We start from the raw sequence: 19187 nt of genomic DNA on the forward strand, positions 1-19187 counted from the left end.
CGATTTCTTTATGCTCAGTAATAATAACACTAAAAAGAGAAAACAGAGAAGAGGAAAGGGTTCTTTGTTGGACTTTGTGCTGAAACTAGTCAGAACCAGATACAAATCAGAACTGGCAAAGACGACCGAATACCTTTCCCATACTCCTTTTCTGCATGATCTTTTTGGTATTTTTACAACAAAGTTGTAATACAGCTTGTAATCGTCCTCGCCATCGCTACACCTCTTCTTTGGCCCGCATCCTGCGCTGGCATACGGCCCTGAGGAACACCAGAGGAGCTCGGGTCTGATTCATAGCTCTCAGCGGTCCGGCCAGACCCATCAGTCATAGTCGGTGTGACTGACAGTCACAGATAGTGTTTTAGCTGAGCCTACCAAAATGCCTGGCTTAGTAAAGCTTATCCATCGCAGGATGTTATCACTCAAGGCGCTCTGTCACTTGTGTCATCGGCGCAGAGTCCGCGCCTGACGCTGAGCCGGTGTCTCCACCTACAGCCACATACTTATCAGCATCCATTACTGAGGTGTGAGGGCCTGATAAAAAGCCCGGCCGGTTCCGCGCGGCTCAAGGCAGAGGTCCCATTTAGATCGTTGTCTCTGCCGGCGAGAGGCCTTGGCCCCCCCCCCTTTGACTCTTGCTCTCACCACTCCACACGTAAGGCTGTCTGTCAATCAGACGGGGACCCTGGGTGATCAGTCAGCTCCTCTTTAGTGGACGCCGGACTGAGGAGCCATTAGAGGGGAGGAGGAATAGCCAGACTGGCCCAGGCCAAGAGCTGATGAGAAACAGAGGAGCTGGAGAGCCCGAGGAAGAAAGTGGACGATGGGAGGGGGGGGGGGGCGGGGGGGCGAGGAACAGGAGGTGGATGTGCTGAACTATGCGGATTGTGAAGGGAGGGCAGCTCTGTTTTCTATTTGTGAGGATTAGGTTGACAGATCTGTATTTAGTTTCTTTCGGGCCTCTAGCTGCAGCTAATCCCCCTCACTTGCAGCGAGTGCCCCCACTCTCTTTCCTCTGACCCTGCAGCCCCCTCCCCCCCCCGCCTCCTGCCCCGTACAAACACTCGTTCCGAGAAGCACATGACTCGTTGCACTCTGTCTCCTCAGGTTAGGGCCTCACACTCGACACAAATCTCTCCCGGGCCAAAGGAACAGCAGGGGGGCTCCGTCTTTCAGATGAAAAAGGACCCCCACAACCTGTGGACTTCCACATGTTACGGCTCTCCTTTTTTTTTTTTTTCAGCTCGGGTGAGGGGTTGTCCCTCATCGCTTAGAGATAGCAATTACTCAGAAATTAAGAGCCATTACTACGGAAGCAGCTTGTCAAAGCCACTCAGGGGAAAGGGGAACCTTTGGTAAAGCTGCACATTAGGAGATATTCAGGGTCGGGTCAGGGGCACAACCCTCTTCCCTTTGGATCCTGGCTCCCACACACTCAGACCAGGCCTTCACACTGCGAAAGAACGGCCGCGGTGCCTCCGCAAACACACACGGCACGCCTGCCAGCGATTCCTGGAGGTGGGGACTCCACGTGACCCAGTAGTTTTAGAATCTGAGCACATTTCTGAGATCAAACAATAGATTGATTTGACTTCAACAGAATGCGACCAAGAGATGGAACAGATTTTTGAAAGTTGTCACGTAATGTCATTGTAATGTTTGTACAATCATAAAAAATATATATATATGTATAAATAAACAAGAATCGCTTCCACGTGGCTGACAGATTCTCTCCACTGTTAATTTCTCCCCAACCATCCGACTGCAAACAAACACACAAATACAGTGACACACCTTTGGACAAGTAGCAACAAGCTTACAAGAAGGGTCTCATTACTGATGGATTTTTCTGAGCACCACCGGCTACAGTTACCTTACTCCAATGAGAAACTGAAGGGCGGACACACATGCGTCCCCTTAGCAATGGACAAATGCTCCACGTACGTACGGACATTAAGCCTGAAGAGGAAGCTTGGTGGTCGCTTGCGGTCACTTCCAGGCTGCTATGTGCCTGAAACGACAATCGGTCGACCTTAAATCTTTCTACAAGTACATTAGTTGCATTGAAAACTCAGAAACTAACAAGTGTACCTTGTGCCTTCCATGGAAAAGGTACTCAGATCCCTGCAGGCTAGTCTGGGCCTGAAAGACAAGTGAAAAATAGAACAAGAGGAAGAAAAAAGGTGGAGCGGAGTGCACTGCAAGTGGAAAAGCCCTGAAGGAAAGTACAGCTAAATGCTGCAAATTAAAAGAAATACGTTTGAAAAACACTTTGGAAAATCGGAACGTCGTGATATCACAGCTACGCTTCCGGAGTTGATGTTTCAAAGATGTGGCAAAATAGCAGCAAGACAACACAGGATCTGTGCCTGTGTGCGTGGCAATAAAATGCTTGAAAAGAGGCATCTGTGTAATCTTATCTTACCTGGAAGACACCTCAAAAGAGAGAAATATATATATATATATTCCTGAAGCCTCAGTTAATTATTTAATTATCGAGGAGCACTTGACCCTTGAAACTGAAGCAGATAAACAGGTAATCGGGCGACCGTGGGCAAATCTCGCGAGGTTTCGGCAATATCCATGCGCAGGAACACCGTGTATATAAATCCGCATGAATATGATTTCTTCACAGACACTCGGATCGTACCAACGTGAAACATACACGATGGGGTCTCATGTAGCACGGCAATTTTCCGAAGTTGACAAGCTTCGCACTGAACTGCTGAACAATGTCGATGTAATCACAGAGTTCCAGCGTGTTGAAGAAGAAGTCAGCCAGTAAGTTCCGGCCGTTAGATAACGCGACGGAGCACTGAGTTAGCTAGGGTTAGCTAACGTTAGCGCTTCATCCGGGTTACCGGGAAGCTAAGGTTAGCTAAGTAGCCTAAACGTAATAATAATTAAAAACGGTACTTTTCTCCGATGTACTTTAGTTGAGTAACTACGTATTCGTAGTTTAAAGTAACTGTTTTCTGGCTGTAACCTGTGATAAGTATTTTAGTTTTATATTTAAATACAAAAAGAGCTAAAAAAAAAAAAAGAATAATTCGAATTACAGTATCAAGTTAAAAGTAATTTCCTTCATTGGATTACAAAAACATTCCTGCCTAATTGTTTTAACCACAGAATGTGTGTCAACAATTTCCACTACAAGGCATAAACACATTTATCTTACTTGCCGAGGCTTAAAGTCCCACATTTGAAGCTCTCCCATCTTCATTTTCCAGCAGGGAAATCTTGACCCGCATTGAAAGCGTCATCCTTGAAGTAGTGACGAGTCTTTCCAAAGACGAGGCCCCGGTCCTGGCACTGCCCAGCAGATCCAGCTGGGCCAACATCAGGTGACTGCGTCAACAACATGTTCCACCCGCCCTCAGACTACACATCTGTCTAAACCTTCTGACCCGTAAGGGATAAACGGAACCGCTCATGCTGTGCAACCAAATAAATAAACATTTACCTATAATTTCTTTTTTGGGGGGGGGGGGGGGGTCAGGACACACAAGATGACCACATTACTGTTTAATACTCACTTCCACTGTTGGGAACAAGTAAACTAAAGTTGAAACAACTTCCTGCGGCTTTTAGAAGACGACAGGATGATTAGGAATCGAGGAGCTCCGGCCCACACAAACACATTTACAAAGGGCTTTTTAATGCGACGCTCTGAACAAAGGCGGCTGTCTGCTCTTGTTTGGATCAAACCTTGAAGCCCATTTTCAGCCCTCTCTAATGTGTGAATGCCAGCGGTTTCTTTGGAGGGAAGCGGGACGACGAGGCTTCCCACAGGTAGCCCCCCGGGGGGGGTTTTAGATGGCTCACAGGTGCGGGAGCTGATTTTCCAAAGCTCTGAAAGTAAACGTAGCAAACCCAATTTGTGCAGATTTCTTTGATGGCTTCAAGATGATTATTATTATTTTTTTCTTCTTGTCGTTCCTTCCCACTTGAGCTTCGACAGCGCCGTCGGGCTTCAAATGAGCCCAGGAAGCTCCGTCAGCGCCGTGAGGAGCGACTGTCCTTCGTCTGCCACTAAATTTGGTGAGACGATACACACGTGTTTTCTCTTCTTCCCCCCCCCCGCCCCCTCGTTTCTTCTTTGACAACCGACATTCCTTTTATTCAAAAAGGCTTTTCACTTGTACTGTGCTTCACGTGGCTTTCATTTCTCTTCATCCTGAACACATTCCCAAAAACTGCACACACGGCAGTAAAAGTCCGACTTTGTTTTAGGTGACAAATTGGCAGAGGCAGTATATGTCAGAAAAGGCTTTTAGGGATCGCTGTACACATCCTAATCCTAATTAAGAACAGAATCCACCTTTTTCTTTCCCGCTCAGGTCCTATTTTAAGACGTGATAAGTGAAAACTGTTTATTATCTTTGATTCTGTTTTGTTTCTCTGTTTAAAGCGCAAATTGTCAAGCTTTTCCTGGTCATCTATAAACTTGTGCAGAGCAACTCGTTTGCCACCAAAAGGTTATTTGTCACTAGTTCACATTTTATATGGGATTGAACTTGTATTCTGTCTGCAGCCTCTCTTTTTTTGTGAAGAGGTTTTGTTTCTTTCCAATTATTCCTTAATTTAAAGATTTGGCTTTTGTTTCCACAGAGACATCTATTACAACAACGCACAGCTGTTTGGCTCTCAGAAGGCCGTTGATGGTTTAGTGGATGATATTTCCTGCATGTTAAAGGTCTCTCGCCGATCACTACATGTGGTAAGCGTGTGTGTGCTCTCGTCAATGTGAGCAAGAAAAAAAACACACGCCTCAGACGTTAAAACCATGTAGAAGAAATTCCTTTTCATATGCTTCCATGTGTTTTTGCTTTTTTTTTGGTCGAGCCACACAGATGAAATCTGTTAAACATTTTCTTCTGCTTCTTATCTTGGGGAACACCTGGTGGGGGGGGGTCCTGTGATCAAACAGAAATTGAATTAAAGTTGAAATCAAAGAGGCAGTGTTAATAAGAGCAGGCTTGAACTCGTGTGTGTCTGTCTGTCTCCAACGTCCCCAGTTGGCCACGTCGAAGGGATTCATCTCCGGTGACCTGTGTTACATGGAGGAGGACGGCACGCGGATCGACTGCCGCTCCACCTCCACCGTGAGCTCCGTCCACCGCTCAAACCGCCGCCGTGCTCCAAACTCTGCACCCGCTATGATTTCAGCAATTCCTTTTTCACTATATATTTTGTATATAAGTTGTGTACAACAGCTCCAGGGGGCGCTTTGTGTTTCCTACCAATCCAGCGCTAGCACAAAATAATACATTCAGACATCTTTTACCAGTCGAACCCACTGTCATGTCTGCGTTTGGTTTCAGGCGGTTTCAGTTTCCTCTAACATTCGCGGGATTAAAAGTATCCTTTGTGATTTGTCTGAGAATGTCCTATTGATTTAGTTTTGATGGTTTACTTACTACTTTACAGTGACTCCACATGGTTGCAGGGTCTGGGTTGTTTTCCTTTCATCTTTTACAGATATCGTATCGTCTGCTAAATTCGTCCTGATCGTTGAGAAGGACGCAACGTTCCAGAGACTACTGGACGACGACTTCTGCACCAAGATGTCTCCCTGTATCATAATCACAGTACGTCAATCCCCACGTCACAGCGATCCATCACAACTTCTTCTTAAAGAAGCCTTGCTTGACGCTGGCGCCGCTCTTGCGTGGATCAGGGTAAAGGCGTGCCAGACGTGAACAGCCGCTTGATGGTGAGGAAGCTCTGGGACGCGCTGCACGTCCCCGTCTTCGCTCTGGTGGACGCCGACCCTCACGGTACTCTCCGTCTGTCCGGGCGCATACTTTGCACATTTCTACGCGTTTAACGTCCCTGCAGCTCCACGAGAAGAAAAAAGTCCCACTAGGCCAGCAGATGTTAGCAGATGTTTGCACCTGTCCGCTACGTCATGGCGCCGAGCCCGACCGTTATTTCCGTCGGCGTGACCGGTGGGGCGGCTCACTTTCCATCGGCCTCCATGCCGCTGACCCTTTTCCCCCGTGGCATGGCGAGACACATGTGTAATGCTTTACTTTGTCCTGAGCTCTGTTGCGCATTGCGGAGGATAATTGCTGCGGTACGCTGGTGATTGCAGCGCGTCTGTGTCTCTCCCTGTGCTTCTCCCAGGGATCGAGATCATGTGTATCTACAAGTACGGATCCGTGGTGAGTCCCGCCGTGCCGCTTCTCCCTGTGCTGTATGTTGACTGTCCCGCTGTTAGCATTGTGTAAACATGCCCCTCTTTTAAGTAAAAAGAAAAGGCCCAATCACCCGTCTCGGAATATTGAAGCGGACGTCGTACGGAGTGACGGCGTTGACTGATTGTGTGGCAGCGTCTTTGTTGATGTCTGCAATGTTTGTGTAATCATCCCTGTGTGCGTTGAGTTCATTGTGACCATGTGTCTGTCGGGCACAACCACACTGTAGGTACACAGCTGATTAGCTGTGTTTAGTTATGTGTATTTCTTTGGCCCCCGTGTGTGTTTCTGTTTCACAGGCGATGGCGTTTGAGGCCCACAGCCTGACCGTCCCCAGCGTTATGTGGCTGGGCCTCCTCCCCTCTGACCTCCAGAGGTTTGGACCAGACGTTGGCTACTTCCTCGTCCTGTCTCTAATTGGGATTATATTCTGGGGACGTTTGCGTTGTTTGTTTTGGTTTCCGTTGCTGTCGCACTCACTTTTCTTCTTTCCTCTATGAACTGAGAGCATATTGAGTTTTAAGTATACGTCCCCTTGAACAGATTTAGGCCAAAAGGGACTTTTTCACATACATTAAATTGTAGCCTTGCCTTTTCTCCCCTCCTGTGTCTCTCCCTTAACATGCAAATAGTAACTCAACGACAGGCGGTCAGTTCATTAACTTAACTGCCTGCTGCCGTTTTATGGAAATACATTTAGTAGTTGGATGTTGTGAAAAAGATTTTTTTTTTTTTTTTAAATCATTTCATCCTTCAGGCTGCGGGTTCCCAAGGACGCCCTGATCCCCCTCACCCGGAGAGATGAGAGCAAACTGTGCAGCCTCCTCGGGAGGCCGTACGTTACCGGCAAACCCCAGTGGCAGAAAGAGGTGAGAAGAGACGTGTGAGCGAAATAAAAGGAAACTCATTGTATGGCTGAAAAAAGACCCAACAGCTTTTACCTCCATTCACCAACATTGTTTGCCATGCTATTTGACATCTGAGTAGTTCTCCTTTTTAAACAGGTTAATCTGACACTCCTGAGTGTGAGGTCAAAAACATGACTTGCTTTAAATTATGTCAATTAGCTTGATTTTAAAAACGCACCAAGAAGAAGTTTTTCCTTAGTTGGATGCGTCAGTCTTGACCTTTTACCGTGCGCTTCTGAACACCAAGTGTCCTTTCTCGGCGGTTTAATGGCGTCGTAACATCCTCGCCCGTGTGACACACGGCGCAGGAATGCGAGCGAGAGGACTCTTGGCCACTCGCGGAGATAAACACCAGATGATGATGATGATTTGAGAGTGTTTGCACGCATCGCGCTCCTTCAAACCGTCCGGTTGGCTCTCGCCGCAGATGGAACTGATGCAGCAGAGTAAGGTCAAGGCCGAAATCCAGTCCCTCGCAGCCATAGCTCCAGATTTCCTCACCAGCATCTACCTGCCCAACAAGCTGCGCTACGGGGGCTGGGTGTGAGCCCCCATGCCGCCACTCAGTGGAAGAAAGAGGGAACTGCTAAATTAAAAAATAAAAGCAAGCTTGCCTCTAAACTAAAGACAGATCTTTGATTTAACCGTGAATATGTTTGTAATGTTGAACAACCTTTTCTTTTATGATTGTGACATGTCTGATTGTCATTAAAAAGTCAGAACCCGTTTGTTCTTTTATTTTCTCGTTTGGATTCTAAAGATGTGGATTGTGCTTTACAAATGGAGTCAATAAGCTTGTAATTGTTTCAGCGTCGCTTTACACGATTTACAACCACAGAACTCGGCTGTGGTTGTCGGTGCGGAGACGCCTTGTGAGCGGATTACGTTGATTTACTGCTTTTGGAATTGGAGGCTTTATTAATTCTCAATATAAGAGATTTCTTTATACAATCTCCTCCAGTAGGTGGAGGCAATGTTCATTTCTGTATTCATGCTTCCTCTTAATACATAACTGTTACAGTAAAAATAACTACACAAGGGTTGATCACCATGTTTGGTAATAAAAATGAATGCTGAAAACATTTTGCATACCAAATTATTTATACCATACATGGAAAAATGCACATTGCTAGTGGTGAATCAAGTATTTAGATCAGCAATAAGAAGAAATGTCACACTATTACATTTGAAATGTATGTATATGTAAATCTTAATTATACCTAAATAAAAGGTAGCTTAATGCATAATGGCCCTAACATACTGCCCATTCAGGACTGTATGAGGGGCGGGCTGAACCAAGTGCTGTAAAGTGCAGGGGAGGCTGGAACCCGGTCAATACAAGTATTTAAATGGGAATACACCATGTACTATTATTACCGTACACTAAATAACAGACAGAATGAACAATCAACTGAGTGTAACATAGACGTCAAAGTACCTCGAACATAAATATACTGGGAGGAAAGAAACTTACATCATCACTCAGACCTGTTCTGCTGCAGGGAGACTGATACCTCACACCTGAACCCAATCCAGTGTGAATACCCTGGTGGAGCCAGGCTCCGCCCACTTCCGCCCCCCCGTAGCCTATGTCTTCTTACACAAAGGTAATAATCTCAGAAGTAGCTTGTCACATAGCAGTGAAGTAAATTTAGTCAAGTAAAATATTTCCCACTGTAATGTAGTAAATAGTTAAAAGTACCTTGGCAGAAAAACGCTGAAATACCATAGAACTACTTCCGTTAATTAGAAAACTATATCATAATTGTACTCTAGAGGTTTAAATACAACCAAACATTCCTTGAAATTTAAAACAAGACTTTCTTCGAAATAGTCTCCGTGTCCACTTGAATGGACGCTGGGTGCTTCGGCGGCGTTGCGTACCTGCCGGTGGGCGTGGCTTCCTGCTTGTGCAGCACACCGCTGCTCTGCACCGCAACGACCGCAGTGTGCAAATCTGCAGCTGGAGTTTCTTCAACGTGAAAGAAAAATCATCCGAGGGCGATAAGCGCTCCATTTAGATTCTGAACAATAAACCAGGTTATTATATTACATATTATTATAAGATAATGATATGAAGGAATTTCACAGGAATGCCAGGGCTAGATAGTGAGATATTACTTAGTCTTTTATATTATCTATCTGTCATGGCTGTTTTCAGTTTACAGCCTCCTTATATGTATCAGATCAGATACTGTGGTAATAAAATAAAATGGATAACCTAGGTTTACCTAGATATGTTATCCTTACAGTAATTAAAAAACAGATCCTAAGTATTTATGATTTGGTAACAACGGTAATAACAATACAGAAAAGAGGCAGCAAAGACATGAGATCCAGCCTCTGCTTTTGACATACACAGGAGGGGGCGGGGGGGGGGGGGGGGGGGGGGTCTTGTGTGTTTCATCGTCTCCTTCGTTGCCAGACATGTCCTCGAAAGGCCTTCCCTTTTTCCGCTTGTCAAGGACAGCTGACCGCGGGGGAGGCGGAATGAAAGCATTCTCTTGGGCTTTCATGATAACATCGCTCTCCAGTCACTGCTCACAGATTAGTGGGGAATCAGTCATGTTTCGCAAGACATTTTTCATCTGTTACGTGAGGGCGGACTGGGATGTGTTCAGGTAAAACAAAATAAATGATAATGACTGTGTGGGAACAGAGGTACATCCTTGAATGAAGAGTCATTCATAATGTGATCAGGTTGCATTCCAATATATTTGACCGATGTGGAATTGGATCACGGCGAGAATCATTTTGACATATTTGTTAATGCTTCTCCCTTTTTTTCTCCCTCTCATTCAGGTCGAAAGGCTCTCATATGGATGCAGTGATCCGCCGGTGCCCGTTCCTCACCGCCGTGCCCGGTGTCGTCCTGCAGCTGGCTGGGAAGTTCTCGCTGGTCAGCTATGCCCAGAAGTGCCCCGTGATGATGGGCAGAGCTCTGTCCTCTTCAGCTTCTGCGTCCAAAGGAGCTCCAACAAATGACGGTCGGTAGTAAAGCAGCCTATCTGACTGTTCACTTGCATTAATTAATGCTGTATTATAGAGATGTATCCCTGTCGTCTGCAGGTCCAAAGCATGAGGTCAAGCTGCCCCCGGGCCATACAACGTCACCCGCTGGCCAGGCCGCAGGCTCTAAATGCCCGTTTCTGGCTGCGGAAATGGTGCAGAAAAACAACAGGGTGGTCAGAGAGGCCAGCAGGGAGCTGCAGGAGGACGTGCAGGAGATGCACACTCTGCGTACAGGTAGACAGCCTATCACTGGATACTCATAGGTCAGGTTATGTATGATCCTGGTTTGGAGGGTGCGCACTCGGGCAACACCTGCCGCTCCACAGAAATGAATGAAGCGTGTTGATCTGGAGGTCATTAATGGTCATCAATGGTGTTCATCTTCCTTTAAACAGGGAAGAAAGAGGTTGATTCATCCGTTGTGGATCTTGTTGAGACGGACAAGGCCAACCGATCCTCATCCTCCAAAGTGTCTCATCTTCTGAAGGACAACCTGCCCGAGGGTAAGAAAGACAACTTCTTAATGCTCAATCAATTCTTCCCAGTAAACCTCACAAAGCCCTCCTCCTGATCTCCCTCCTTCAGTTGTAACCTTCCAGTACGACAAGTACTTTGAAGAGAAGATCGAAGGCAAGCGGTCCGATCACACGTACAGAGTTTTCAAGACGGTGAACCGGAGCGCCACCTCCTTCCCCATGGCGGATGACTACTCAGAGTCTCTCCGTGCCAAGAGAGACGTGTCCGTGTGGTGCAGCAACGACTACCTCGGCATGAGCCGTCACCCCAGAGTCACCCAGGCAATCGAGTGAGTGGGCCCGCCAATTGGCGACTGGGATTCATCCCCGATGAGGTACGAGAAGATAACCGGCGTGCCCCTCCATTTAAGAAAACTCTTTGATACCTTTCTTCAAGGGAGACACTGCAAAAGCACGGCGCCGGTGCCGGGGGCACTCGAAATATTTCTGGGACGAGCAGATTCCACGTGCATCTGGAGGACGAGCTGGCCGACCTGCACAACAAGGATGCCGCTCTGCTGTTCACTTCCTGCTTCGTAGCCAACGACTCCACCTTGTTTACTCTGGCAAAGATACTACCAGGTGCATTAAACAGCTGGGAAAGTCCCATGCCTTTTACTACACAAAGACAATTTTATTTGAGTGGATATTGTCTTGATTCAGTATTTTAACCCCTCCCCCTTAAAGGTTGTGAAATCTACTCTGACGCCGGCAACCACGCCTCAATGATCCAGGGTATTAGAAACAGTGGGGTCAAGAAGCTTGTCTTCCGTCACAATGACGTCAACCACCTGCACGAGCTGCTAGAGAGGTCCGACCCCTCCACTCCAAAGATCGTGGCCTTTGAGACGGTGCACTCGATGGATGGTGAGTCTGAGTTTACTAGAGCATTTAAAAGATTGCCTTCTTTCTAAAAACAAAGAATAAATCACATCCTTGGATTTGGTATGAACAGATAAAGCAGGTTTTTGTACTTTTTATTTGTTTTTTTGATGACTTAGATAGACTAACAAGGGACCGTGTGTCTTTTACAGGCGCCGTGTGCCCACTGGAAGAGATGTGCGATATCGCCCACAAGTTTGGCGCCATAACCTTTGTGGACGAAGTCCACGCCGTTGGTTTGTATGGGCCCAGAGGGGGAGGGATCGGGGACAGAGATAAAGTCATGTACAAGATGGACATCATCTCTGGAACCCTTGGTAAGTAGAACTAATGGGGGAGGGGGAGCATGGCAGCACCCTGACCCGGGTTACCCAGTTATGTGCCTCTATGACTTGTTATGGGGTTTCGCTTTCAGGCAAGGCCTTCGGCTGTGTGGGCGGCTACATCGCCAGCACCGACGCCCTGGTGGACACCGTGCGCTCCTACGCCGCAGGCTTCATCTTCACCACCTCCCTGCCCCCCATGCTGCTGGCGGGGGCGAGGGAGTCCATCAGGGTCTTGAAAAGCGAGGAGGGCCAGGTGCTCCGCAGGAAACATCAGAGGAGCGTTAAGCTGCTCCGACAGATGCTGACGGACTCGTGCCTCCCGGTCGTCCGCTGCCCGAGCCACATCATACCCATCCGGGTAACGGAAACCGGTCCTCTACCCGGTTAGCGGGGATTCAAGTCGATTCAGTCGACCAACTTTGAGACGTAAAGCTGATGTGTGATGCGTTGTGTTCGGGCAGGTGGCCGACCCAGAGAAGAACAATGAGATCTGCGACATCATGATGTCTCGTCACAACATCTACGTGCAGGCAATCAACTACCCCACGGTGGCTAAAGGGGAGGAGCTGCTGCGCATCGCGCCCACGCCGCACCACACCCCCCAGATGATGTTCTATTTTGTTGGTACGCCCTCTGTGATTTTTTTTGACGCTTTCAGCTGTATTTTATATCCATAATTTATGGCAAGATGGTTGTTTCCTGAGCTGTTTGCTCTCTGCTCCGTGTCCACAGATCGGCTGGTGAAGACCTGGAAGGAGGTGGGCATGCAGCTGAGTCGGCGGTCCTCGGCGGAGTGCGACTTGTGCCGGCGGCCTCTTCACTTGGAGCTGATGAGCGAGAGGGAGAAGTCCTACTTCACAGGCCTCAGTCACGTGATATCAGCAGTGGCTTGAGAACACTCAAATCCCAACGAGCCCACTGACGGCATTTTACCTATACATTTATTTATTCATTCATAAAACATGTTGCTGCCTAAATAAACGTGTGGGTTAAGTGTTAATTGACTCTTGTATGTTCACTTTTTAACACGTATTGATTATGAATGCACTAAGCCAAATTTTTCTGAATGCATATATTTGTACCTTGCTTTGTCCTAATTTAAAGAACGTAAATGAATTCCTTTTAGAAAAAGAAAATGCACAGAGTTTGAACTAACAGACTCGTGTTGGTTTCAGAGCAGGAGGTGTTCTGGTAGGATTAGTAGTAGTAGTAGTAGTACTGGCAGTATTTATATTCACTTTCTGAGTCTTGTTTCACTTATTTGCTAATAGTGTGCACATTATGCGCTACGTAATCAGTGCAACCCTACTTGTACAGTAGGAGAACCTTCACTACATGGAATGTCCCTGGAGGAACGATCATCTCTCCTATCAGTTCTAAGATGTTGTGGAGTGAGGCACTGGTTCCTTCTGCAGACTTACATCTCAGAGAGAAGGAGATGGAGAAGCATGTGGTTTAGGTGGCGCAGTATATATTATTTACGCTTACTTCAAAAGTCATTATCGTATAGCTCTAACCTAAATAGCATACAAAAAGAAAAGTTATTTAGATATTTTGCTATCCTCGAAAATCAGAGTGAAGGCAGATGTGGGGGCGTCCTGTAACAAATTAAATGCATTTCTTGGCATTCCTGATTTTCACCACACGGGGGCGTTCTGGTTCTTTTAAGGGGGTAGAGGGGCTGTGAGCGCCCCCCCCCCCCCCCCCACCTCCCACCCCCCCCCCCCCTGCGAATGAGTCATAGCTGGTGCAGCAGCTTTCAAAGCAAAACCACTAGATGGTATCAATAGAGGACAGGATATTGTGTTTCCCGTCTACGCAGCGAGGAAAATCATGTTGGATGTAATAAAAAATAATAAAAGGATTGGTGGGATGTATCCGCGGAGAAATCTCTAGTAGTTATTTTATGTCGATTCACCGAGAAGATAGAATATGAATGTACGTATTGGTGTTAGACATCTTCTTTCTTCTGTGTTTGAACATCGATGAAACATCAATGGGGAGGAAGTTCTCCCTCCCGCCCGTCTCATCACCGGCGCCTGAACATCTGCCGGTAAAAAAAAGGCCCTGGAAGCAGAACGAGACGCTGCAAAACCATGCGGGGTGTTCTCCCTGTGGGTGAATCACCCTTAAATCACGTTTGGAGCACTTTATGTAACCAGACTCTACAGGTGGGAGTGGAGCAGTCACGTGACCGCCACTATCGCGCAGGGGGATGTCATTATGCATCAAAGCCCCCCCCCCCCTCACGAGCAACATCCACGAAGTCGATTTGGATCTCACCATCTCGAGAAACACAACGCAGCATAATGCGCTTCTTGCATTTGACAAACAAGGTCAAGCTTCCGCCTGAAATAACTCCTTCACGTGCAGTGAATCCGGTAAATCTAGATGAAAGATTCCAGAAGAGGGTGTTGTTGGCGAGAACACATTTCCTTCATCCGTTCACGGCTCGGTTCCTTATTGCATCTGTGGGCAGGTCCAATGTCTCTTTATGAATGAGTGTGTATGTGGAAGAGAGAGAGAGAGGCGGGGACGTGTTGTGGGACAGGCACTCGTCCACAGACACACCGTGTGAAAAGGTGTCCCCTTACACGGATGATGAATGAATGAACAGGCGTATAGCGTAATAGTGTATTGTGTGGGTCATGTGTAATGAACTACAACTGTACATGTATGCAGGTATACCGTTATGTAATCTGGCCATGGTAAAAAAAAAAAAAGTATGAATAAAATCACCGGAGCACTTCAGAGGGACTTGGTTTAACAACGCAATAATAACACATATCGTGTGTAATAATTAATAATTACACCTGATTTGATCAACGCTCTGAAATCCAATAAGCAGACTGTCACGCACATTGAAACCAGGGGAAATGATGCCAGATTACCATCGCGACATTTGAACGACCAATTAAAAATAAAAAGTTACGCGGGTCACGTGGTCGCATTGAAGCGAGCGGTTCCATTGAGAACCGCCCGCCGCCGAACTCCGCCGCGCGACAGTTCCGCTGTGGCTTTAAATCACAAGGAACAAACTCCGCCCCCCTCGAGCTGCTGCTCCGCTGTCAACTTGGAGAAAGAAGGAGTCCCGCGCGTCGGAATGGTGAGACGGGAGCGCGCGCCGAGGAGCCGCGCACGACGCGGAGCGGACTGGAAGTTGACGAAGAAGGTCCGCGGCTTTTGAACACTCGGGTCCGACCCCCCCCCCCCCCCCCCGCCCCCACCTCCTCCCGCTGTGGGTCCCGGTGGAAGGAGGTCTTCCGTTAAGCCCCACCGGGGGGGCCGCGCGGGCTCTCCGACCGATGGAAACAGAGCAGAGGGAGCAAGAAAAAAAAAGAAAAAGGGGGGAATCTCTTCGCTCCGGCAGAAGCGCCGGCGAGGCGACATCTGACGCGTCTTTTATTACTTAACGTGATATACGAAATGTAGTCCGGACATGTAGTAAGCGCGTGTGTGTGTGTGTTTTTTGTGTGCTTTTAACGCGTGCGTGTTAGCATGATATTGAGTCCGACATGTCTGACGTGACGCCGAGTAAAAGCGTGGAATGGCTGCAGCGGGAGTTGGAGTCCGGAGCCGCGTCTCTGCTGCTGCTGGACTGCCGCTCGCACGAACTCTACGAGTCGTCCCACGTAGAGACCGCCATCAACCTGGCCATACCGGGGCTGATGCTCCGCAGGTTCAAGAAGGGCAACATCCCGATCCGGACCATCATCCCCAACCACGAGGACAAGGAGAAGTTCGTGAGGCGCTGCAAGACGGACACGGTGCTGCTGTACGACGAGAGCACCGCGGGCTGCCAGGACGGCGGCGCCCCGGCGTCGGTTCTGGGTCTGCTGCTTCAGAAGCTGTGGGAGGACGGCTGTAAGGCGTTTTACCTGGAAGGTGACGTAGTGTTTGCTTCTTCTTTTTTTTTTTAAATCAACCCCCCGTTTTTAGGCGTGAAGGAAAAAAAAAAAAAAGGCGTGCGACGTCAAGTCGGCTGCTGTGGAGTTTAGAACGTCAGAAGTTAAGTGACGTCGCGCGAACTGTTCGCCCGTGCTCACTCGCGAACGGCGAGCTAGCTTAGCTTAGCATCTCCATGCGCGGTATTCGACGGCTCGCGAGTCAAGCCCGTTCTTTCTCTCTTTCTTTTTTTTTTAACGGGAAGACGTTGCGAACGTTAGAACAAGCACCGACATTTGAATCCCAACGGCGGCCGCGATTTATTTCCTTTTTCCTTTTTTTTTTTAATTTTTTTAAAATCTCGATTATTGATTTCTGATTATGGACGCGACGGACGTCACTTCAGCGCCCAGCGGTCGCCCGCGGATCGAAGGCTCTTCCGAAGTTTGTGTCCCGGAGATTCTCAATTAAAATTCCAAAATGGCCGCGCCATGTTTTGCTCCAGCAGGAGCGGGCACGCATTTCATGAATGGTTTCTTTTTAGGGGAGGGCGGGTGAGAGAGGGGGAGAGAAGGGGTTTGTGTGTGTGTGTGTGTGTGTGTGTGGGCTTGACAGCTCCGCTTCCCCAACCGCCTTTTTTGTTGTCCTGTGTAAACACAAATAGGAACAAGAACCCAGAAGTGTGTCAGTTTCATTTTTAAGCAACAACAAAGCCATGACGTCGCTGTGTCTTCTGTTACCTGGCGCTCAGGTGGATTCGTGAAGTTTCACACCGAGTACCCGGAGCACTGCGAGACCCTCCTGGACAGCTCGTGCCCCAGCTCCTCCCCGCCGCTCTCCGTCCTGGGCTTCGGGAACCTCCGGATCAGCTCGGACTGCTCGGACGGGGAGTCCGACCGGGAGCCCAGCAGCGCCACGGAGTCCGAGGAGAGCCCCGTCCCCGGCAACCAGCCGGCCTTCCCCGTCCAGATCCTGCCCTACCTTTACCTGGGCTGCGCCAAAGACTCCACCAACCTGGACGTGCTGTGCCAGTACAACATCCAGTACATCCTGAACGTCACGCCCAACCTGCCCAACGCGTTCGAGCACGACGGCCACTTCCGGTACAAAAAGATCCCCATTTCGGACCACTGGAGCCAGAACCTGTCCCAGTTCTTCCCCGAGGCCATATCATTTATAGGTGAGTGGCTCAATAACCGCTGAACTTAAAGCAGACGCTTGTGTGTGTTTAGATGTTGTTGTTGGTTTGTGTAAATGAGGTCACTGCTTTCTAATTGCGTTTAACAACAAGGCCGAGCCTCTGAATCATTTAGTGGTAATGATTGTCTCCGTACGCTGGTTTTGTGAATGGATTCGTGGGGGAGTTTTTTTCCATTATTGTCGAATGGCGGTTCCCTTCCTCGCCGCCATCAGCTGTCGCGCGGCGATATCGCAGAGCAACGACACTTTAATCTTGAAACTCTTCCTGCGCTGCTGCCCGCCGGGTCCGTGAGGTTCCTGAACGGTTTCTCTTTTGGACAAGGAAGGGAATGTTGTCTCTTCTCTCTGTGTTGGTGTTTGGTGCCAGTTCACAAGTTGACTTGTGAGTGATTTTACCGCTGCGCTCCGGCTGCAGGAGGCCCCTCCAGGCATCGTGCGTAATAATAAAAGAGTTCCCTTGGTCTTGCAGATGAAGCTCGGTCCAAGCACTGCGGCATCCTGGTCCACTGCCTGGCCGGCATCAGCCGCTCGGTCACGGTCACCGTGGCCTACCTGATGCAGAGGCTCAACCTCTCGCTCAACGACGCCTACGACTTCGTCAAGCGGAAGAAGTCCAACATTTCCCCCAACTTCAACTTCATGGGTCAGCTGCTGGACTTTGAGAGGACGCTGGGGCTGCGCAGTCCCTGCGACAACCGCTCCGCCAGCGAGGAGCAGCTCTTCTTCACCACGCCGACGAATCACAACGTCTTCCAGCTGGACACCCTGGAGTCCACATGAGGGGTCAATCGGATGGCCTTTTATTTTTATTTTTTTTGTCCCGTGTGAGTCAGTCACAGTATTTCTGAACCAAAAGGAACATTGCTTCCAGCCTGCCTTAATCTCCAACACAAGGATGACGCTGCTCATCCACCATACGCGGCATTAATCGCTGGTCATGTGCGACCGTGACAGCAGGACACTTTTCTATTATATCTAGGATTGTCGTTTCACCAGCTGTAAAGCAGACGTTAGTGTTTCGAGAATTGCCTCGGTGGTCTTTCGGCCGATCAGAATGTGTTTCCGGGGACCAATCTCGCGACGTTTTCACGTTGCGCAAAATAAGCTTCGGCAGCGATCCGGCCTTGAAAGATTGTCCAGTTTTTCGTCTGACGACTGGTCAGAATGAAGATGCCACAGAAAGTATATATTTTATCAATACTTTCACTGACGTCTCGTTAAATACGTTCCAGTGCCCGCTTTCAGTTAAAACATAATTTTCCATAAACGTCCCCTGTATGTTATATTTCTTATAACTGCATCATTTGCATGTGACCTTTTATTTTGCGACCCTTAGCTCACGTTTCCTGTCGTCGAGGCCTTAAACCACACGTCCGATACCGCCAGAGCATGAGAGCGGCTTTTCGCCCACGATTGACGGGAACAGACGTGTAACTAATCGGTGCGTAAAGGAATGGACGGCCTCGTTTTTTTACGCCTTTGGTCTGCAGCGACTCCCTTCTGATGGCACAATGTGTAATCAGCTGTTCTCAGAACAGTGAGAGGAAATGAAAAGGAAACAAGTTTGACGAAATATGTTCTTACCTCAAAGAGAGACATTTTCAGGGATTTTTTTATACCAGTCATCTGTATCTCGTCGCGGCCTCTTAAAGTGCATCCAAGGGCTGTTTTCGTTTTGGTATCTTTGTAAAGATGTACATAAAATGCGGTTGCCATGGGGGACATTTTCTTAAAATCATGAAGGATGCGAAAGTGACCCTGTTTTTGACCCTTATGTATAGTATATGTAAAGCTAAATGTCCAAGACATTCTGTACAAGTTTATACAACAAATATATTGTATATTTTTACTTGAAAATCGTTTGTTTCCTGTTTTTACTCAACTTTCACTTTAAAAAAAACCAAACCCAAAAGAGGCGGCGTGGTCGGCACCTCAGACCGCTCCGTGAAGTCCGGCCCCCGTCCACCACGAGGCCTGACTTCCTGTTTCCCACCGGCTCTCTTGACACAAAGACAAGTGGCAGCGGCGGATCTTGCAACGCCACGGAGCGGACACGCCCACTCCTATAACACGGCGGCGCCGCCACGCCCGCCACCACCGCCAGTCACTCGAGCAGCGCTGGAAGGAAGCGGGGCTCGACCACAGACACTTCCGGCAGCCCTTCCTCCGCAACTCGGGGGGGGGGGGATCCAGTTGCGGCGTTGCGCAATATTCATTTGAGGCGTATGATCCTGTGAGGTCAACGAGTCCATGCGAGCC

General features: G+C 48.3%; 3 protein-coding genes and 1 long non-coding RNA gene across 6 annotated transcripts; 3 read left to right on the plus strand and 1 right to left on the minus strand.

Moving 5' to 3' along the window:
• Nucleotides 1-1621: 1621 nt before the first annotated feature.
• Nucleotides 1622-2215, minus strand: LOC144386269 (uncharacterized). Its single transcript, XR_013451951.1, has 2 exons — nucleotides 2092-2215; nucleotides 1622-2011 (listed from the first exon to the last, which is right to left on the minus strand). It is a non-coding gene; the product is annotated as an uncharacterized LOC144386269 (long non-coding RNA).
• A 371-nt stretch (nucleotides 2216-2586) lies between these two features.
• On the plus strand, nucleotides 2587-12843 carry LOC120828861 (5-aminolevulinate synthase, non-specific, mitochondrial-like). Of its 3 annotated transcripts, XM_078086467.1 has the most exons (22): nucleotides 2587-2781; nucleotides 3231-3344; nucleotides 3953-4041; nucleotides 4412-4478; nucleotides 4612-4720; nucleotides 5019-5105; nucleotides 5325-5361; nucleotides 5482-5591; nucleotides 5681-5780; nucleotides 6130-6167; nucleotides 6500-6576; nucleotides 6958-7069; nucleotides 9911-10095; nucleotides 10178-10354; nucleotides 10516-10623; nucleotides 10706-10925; nucleotides 11033-11217; nucleotides 11323-11502; nucleotides 11670-11834; nucleotides 11933-12201; nucleotides 12305-12467; nucleotides 12576-12843. In XM_078086467.1, the coding sequence occupies exons 12-22, from the start codon at nucleotides 7002-7004 to the stop codon at nucleotides 12734-12736; spliced, it is 1881 nt and encodes a 626-aa protein (XP_077942593.1). In that variant the 5' UTR covers nucleotides 2587-2781; nucleotides 3231-3344; nucleotides 3953-4041; nucleotides 4412-4478; nucleotides 4612-4720; nucleotides 5019-5105; nucleotides 5325-5361; nucleotides 5482-5591; nucleotides 5681-5780; nucleotides 6130-6167; nucleotides 6500-6576; nucleotides 6958-7001; the 3' UTR covers nucleotides 12737-12843. The 3 variants fall into 3 exon arrangements, with proteins under 3 accessions (XP_077942593.1, XP_077942598.1, XP_040048452.2); XM_078086472.1 differs by lacking the exon at nucleotides 6500-6576 and having other exon boundaries at nucleotides 2632-2781; XM_040192518.2 differs by lacking the exons at nucleotides 2587-2781; nucleotides 3231-3344; nucleotides 3953-4041; ... (7 more) ...; nucleotides 6500-6576; nucleotides 6958-7069 and adding an exon at nucleotides 9570-9729.
• spo11 (SPO11 initiator of meiotic double stranded breaks) lies at nucleotides 2669-6749 on the plus strand. The gene is made up of 9 exons (XM_078086148.1): nucleotides 2669-2781; nucleotides 3231-3344; nucleotides 4612-4720; nucleotides 5019-5105; nucleotides 5523-5591; nucleotides 5681-5780; nucleotides 6130-6167; nucleotides 6500-6589; nucleotides 6744-6749. The coding sequence occupies exons 1-9, from the start codon at nucleotides 2669-2671 to the stop codon at nucleotides 6747-6749; spliced, it is 726 nt and encodes a 241-aa protein (XP_077942274.1).
• A 1949-nt stretch (nucleotides 12844-14792) lies between the features above and the next one.
• On the plus strand, nucleotides 14793-18787 carry LOC120828873 (dual specificity protein phosphatase 7). Its single transcript, XM_040192533.2, has 3 exons — nucleotides 14793-15728; nucleotides 16480-16908; nucleotides 17398-18787. Exons 1-3 carry the CDS (start codon nucleotides 15359-15361, stop codon nucleotides 17706-17708), a joined length of 1110 nt encoding a protein of 369 aa, XP_040048467.2. The 5' UTR covers nucleotides 14793-15358; the 3' UTR covers nucleotides 17709-18787.
• The last annotated feature ends 400 nt before the right edge of the window (nucleotides 18788-19187 follow it).

The sequence above is a fragment of the Gasterosteus aculeatus genome, chromosome 2 (assembly GCF_964276395.1).
Source record: "Gasterosteus aculeatus chromosome 2, fGasAcu3.hap1.1, whole genome shotgun sequence".
Taxonomy (NCBI): domain Eukaryota; kingdom Metazoa; phylum Chordata; class Actinopteri; order Perciformes; family Gasterosteidae; genus Gasterosteus; species Gasterosteus aculeatus.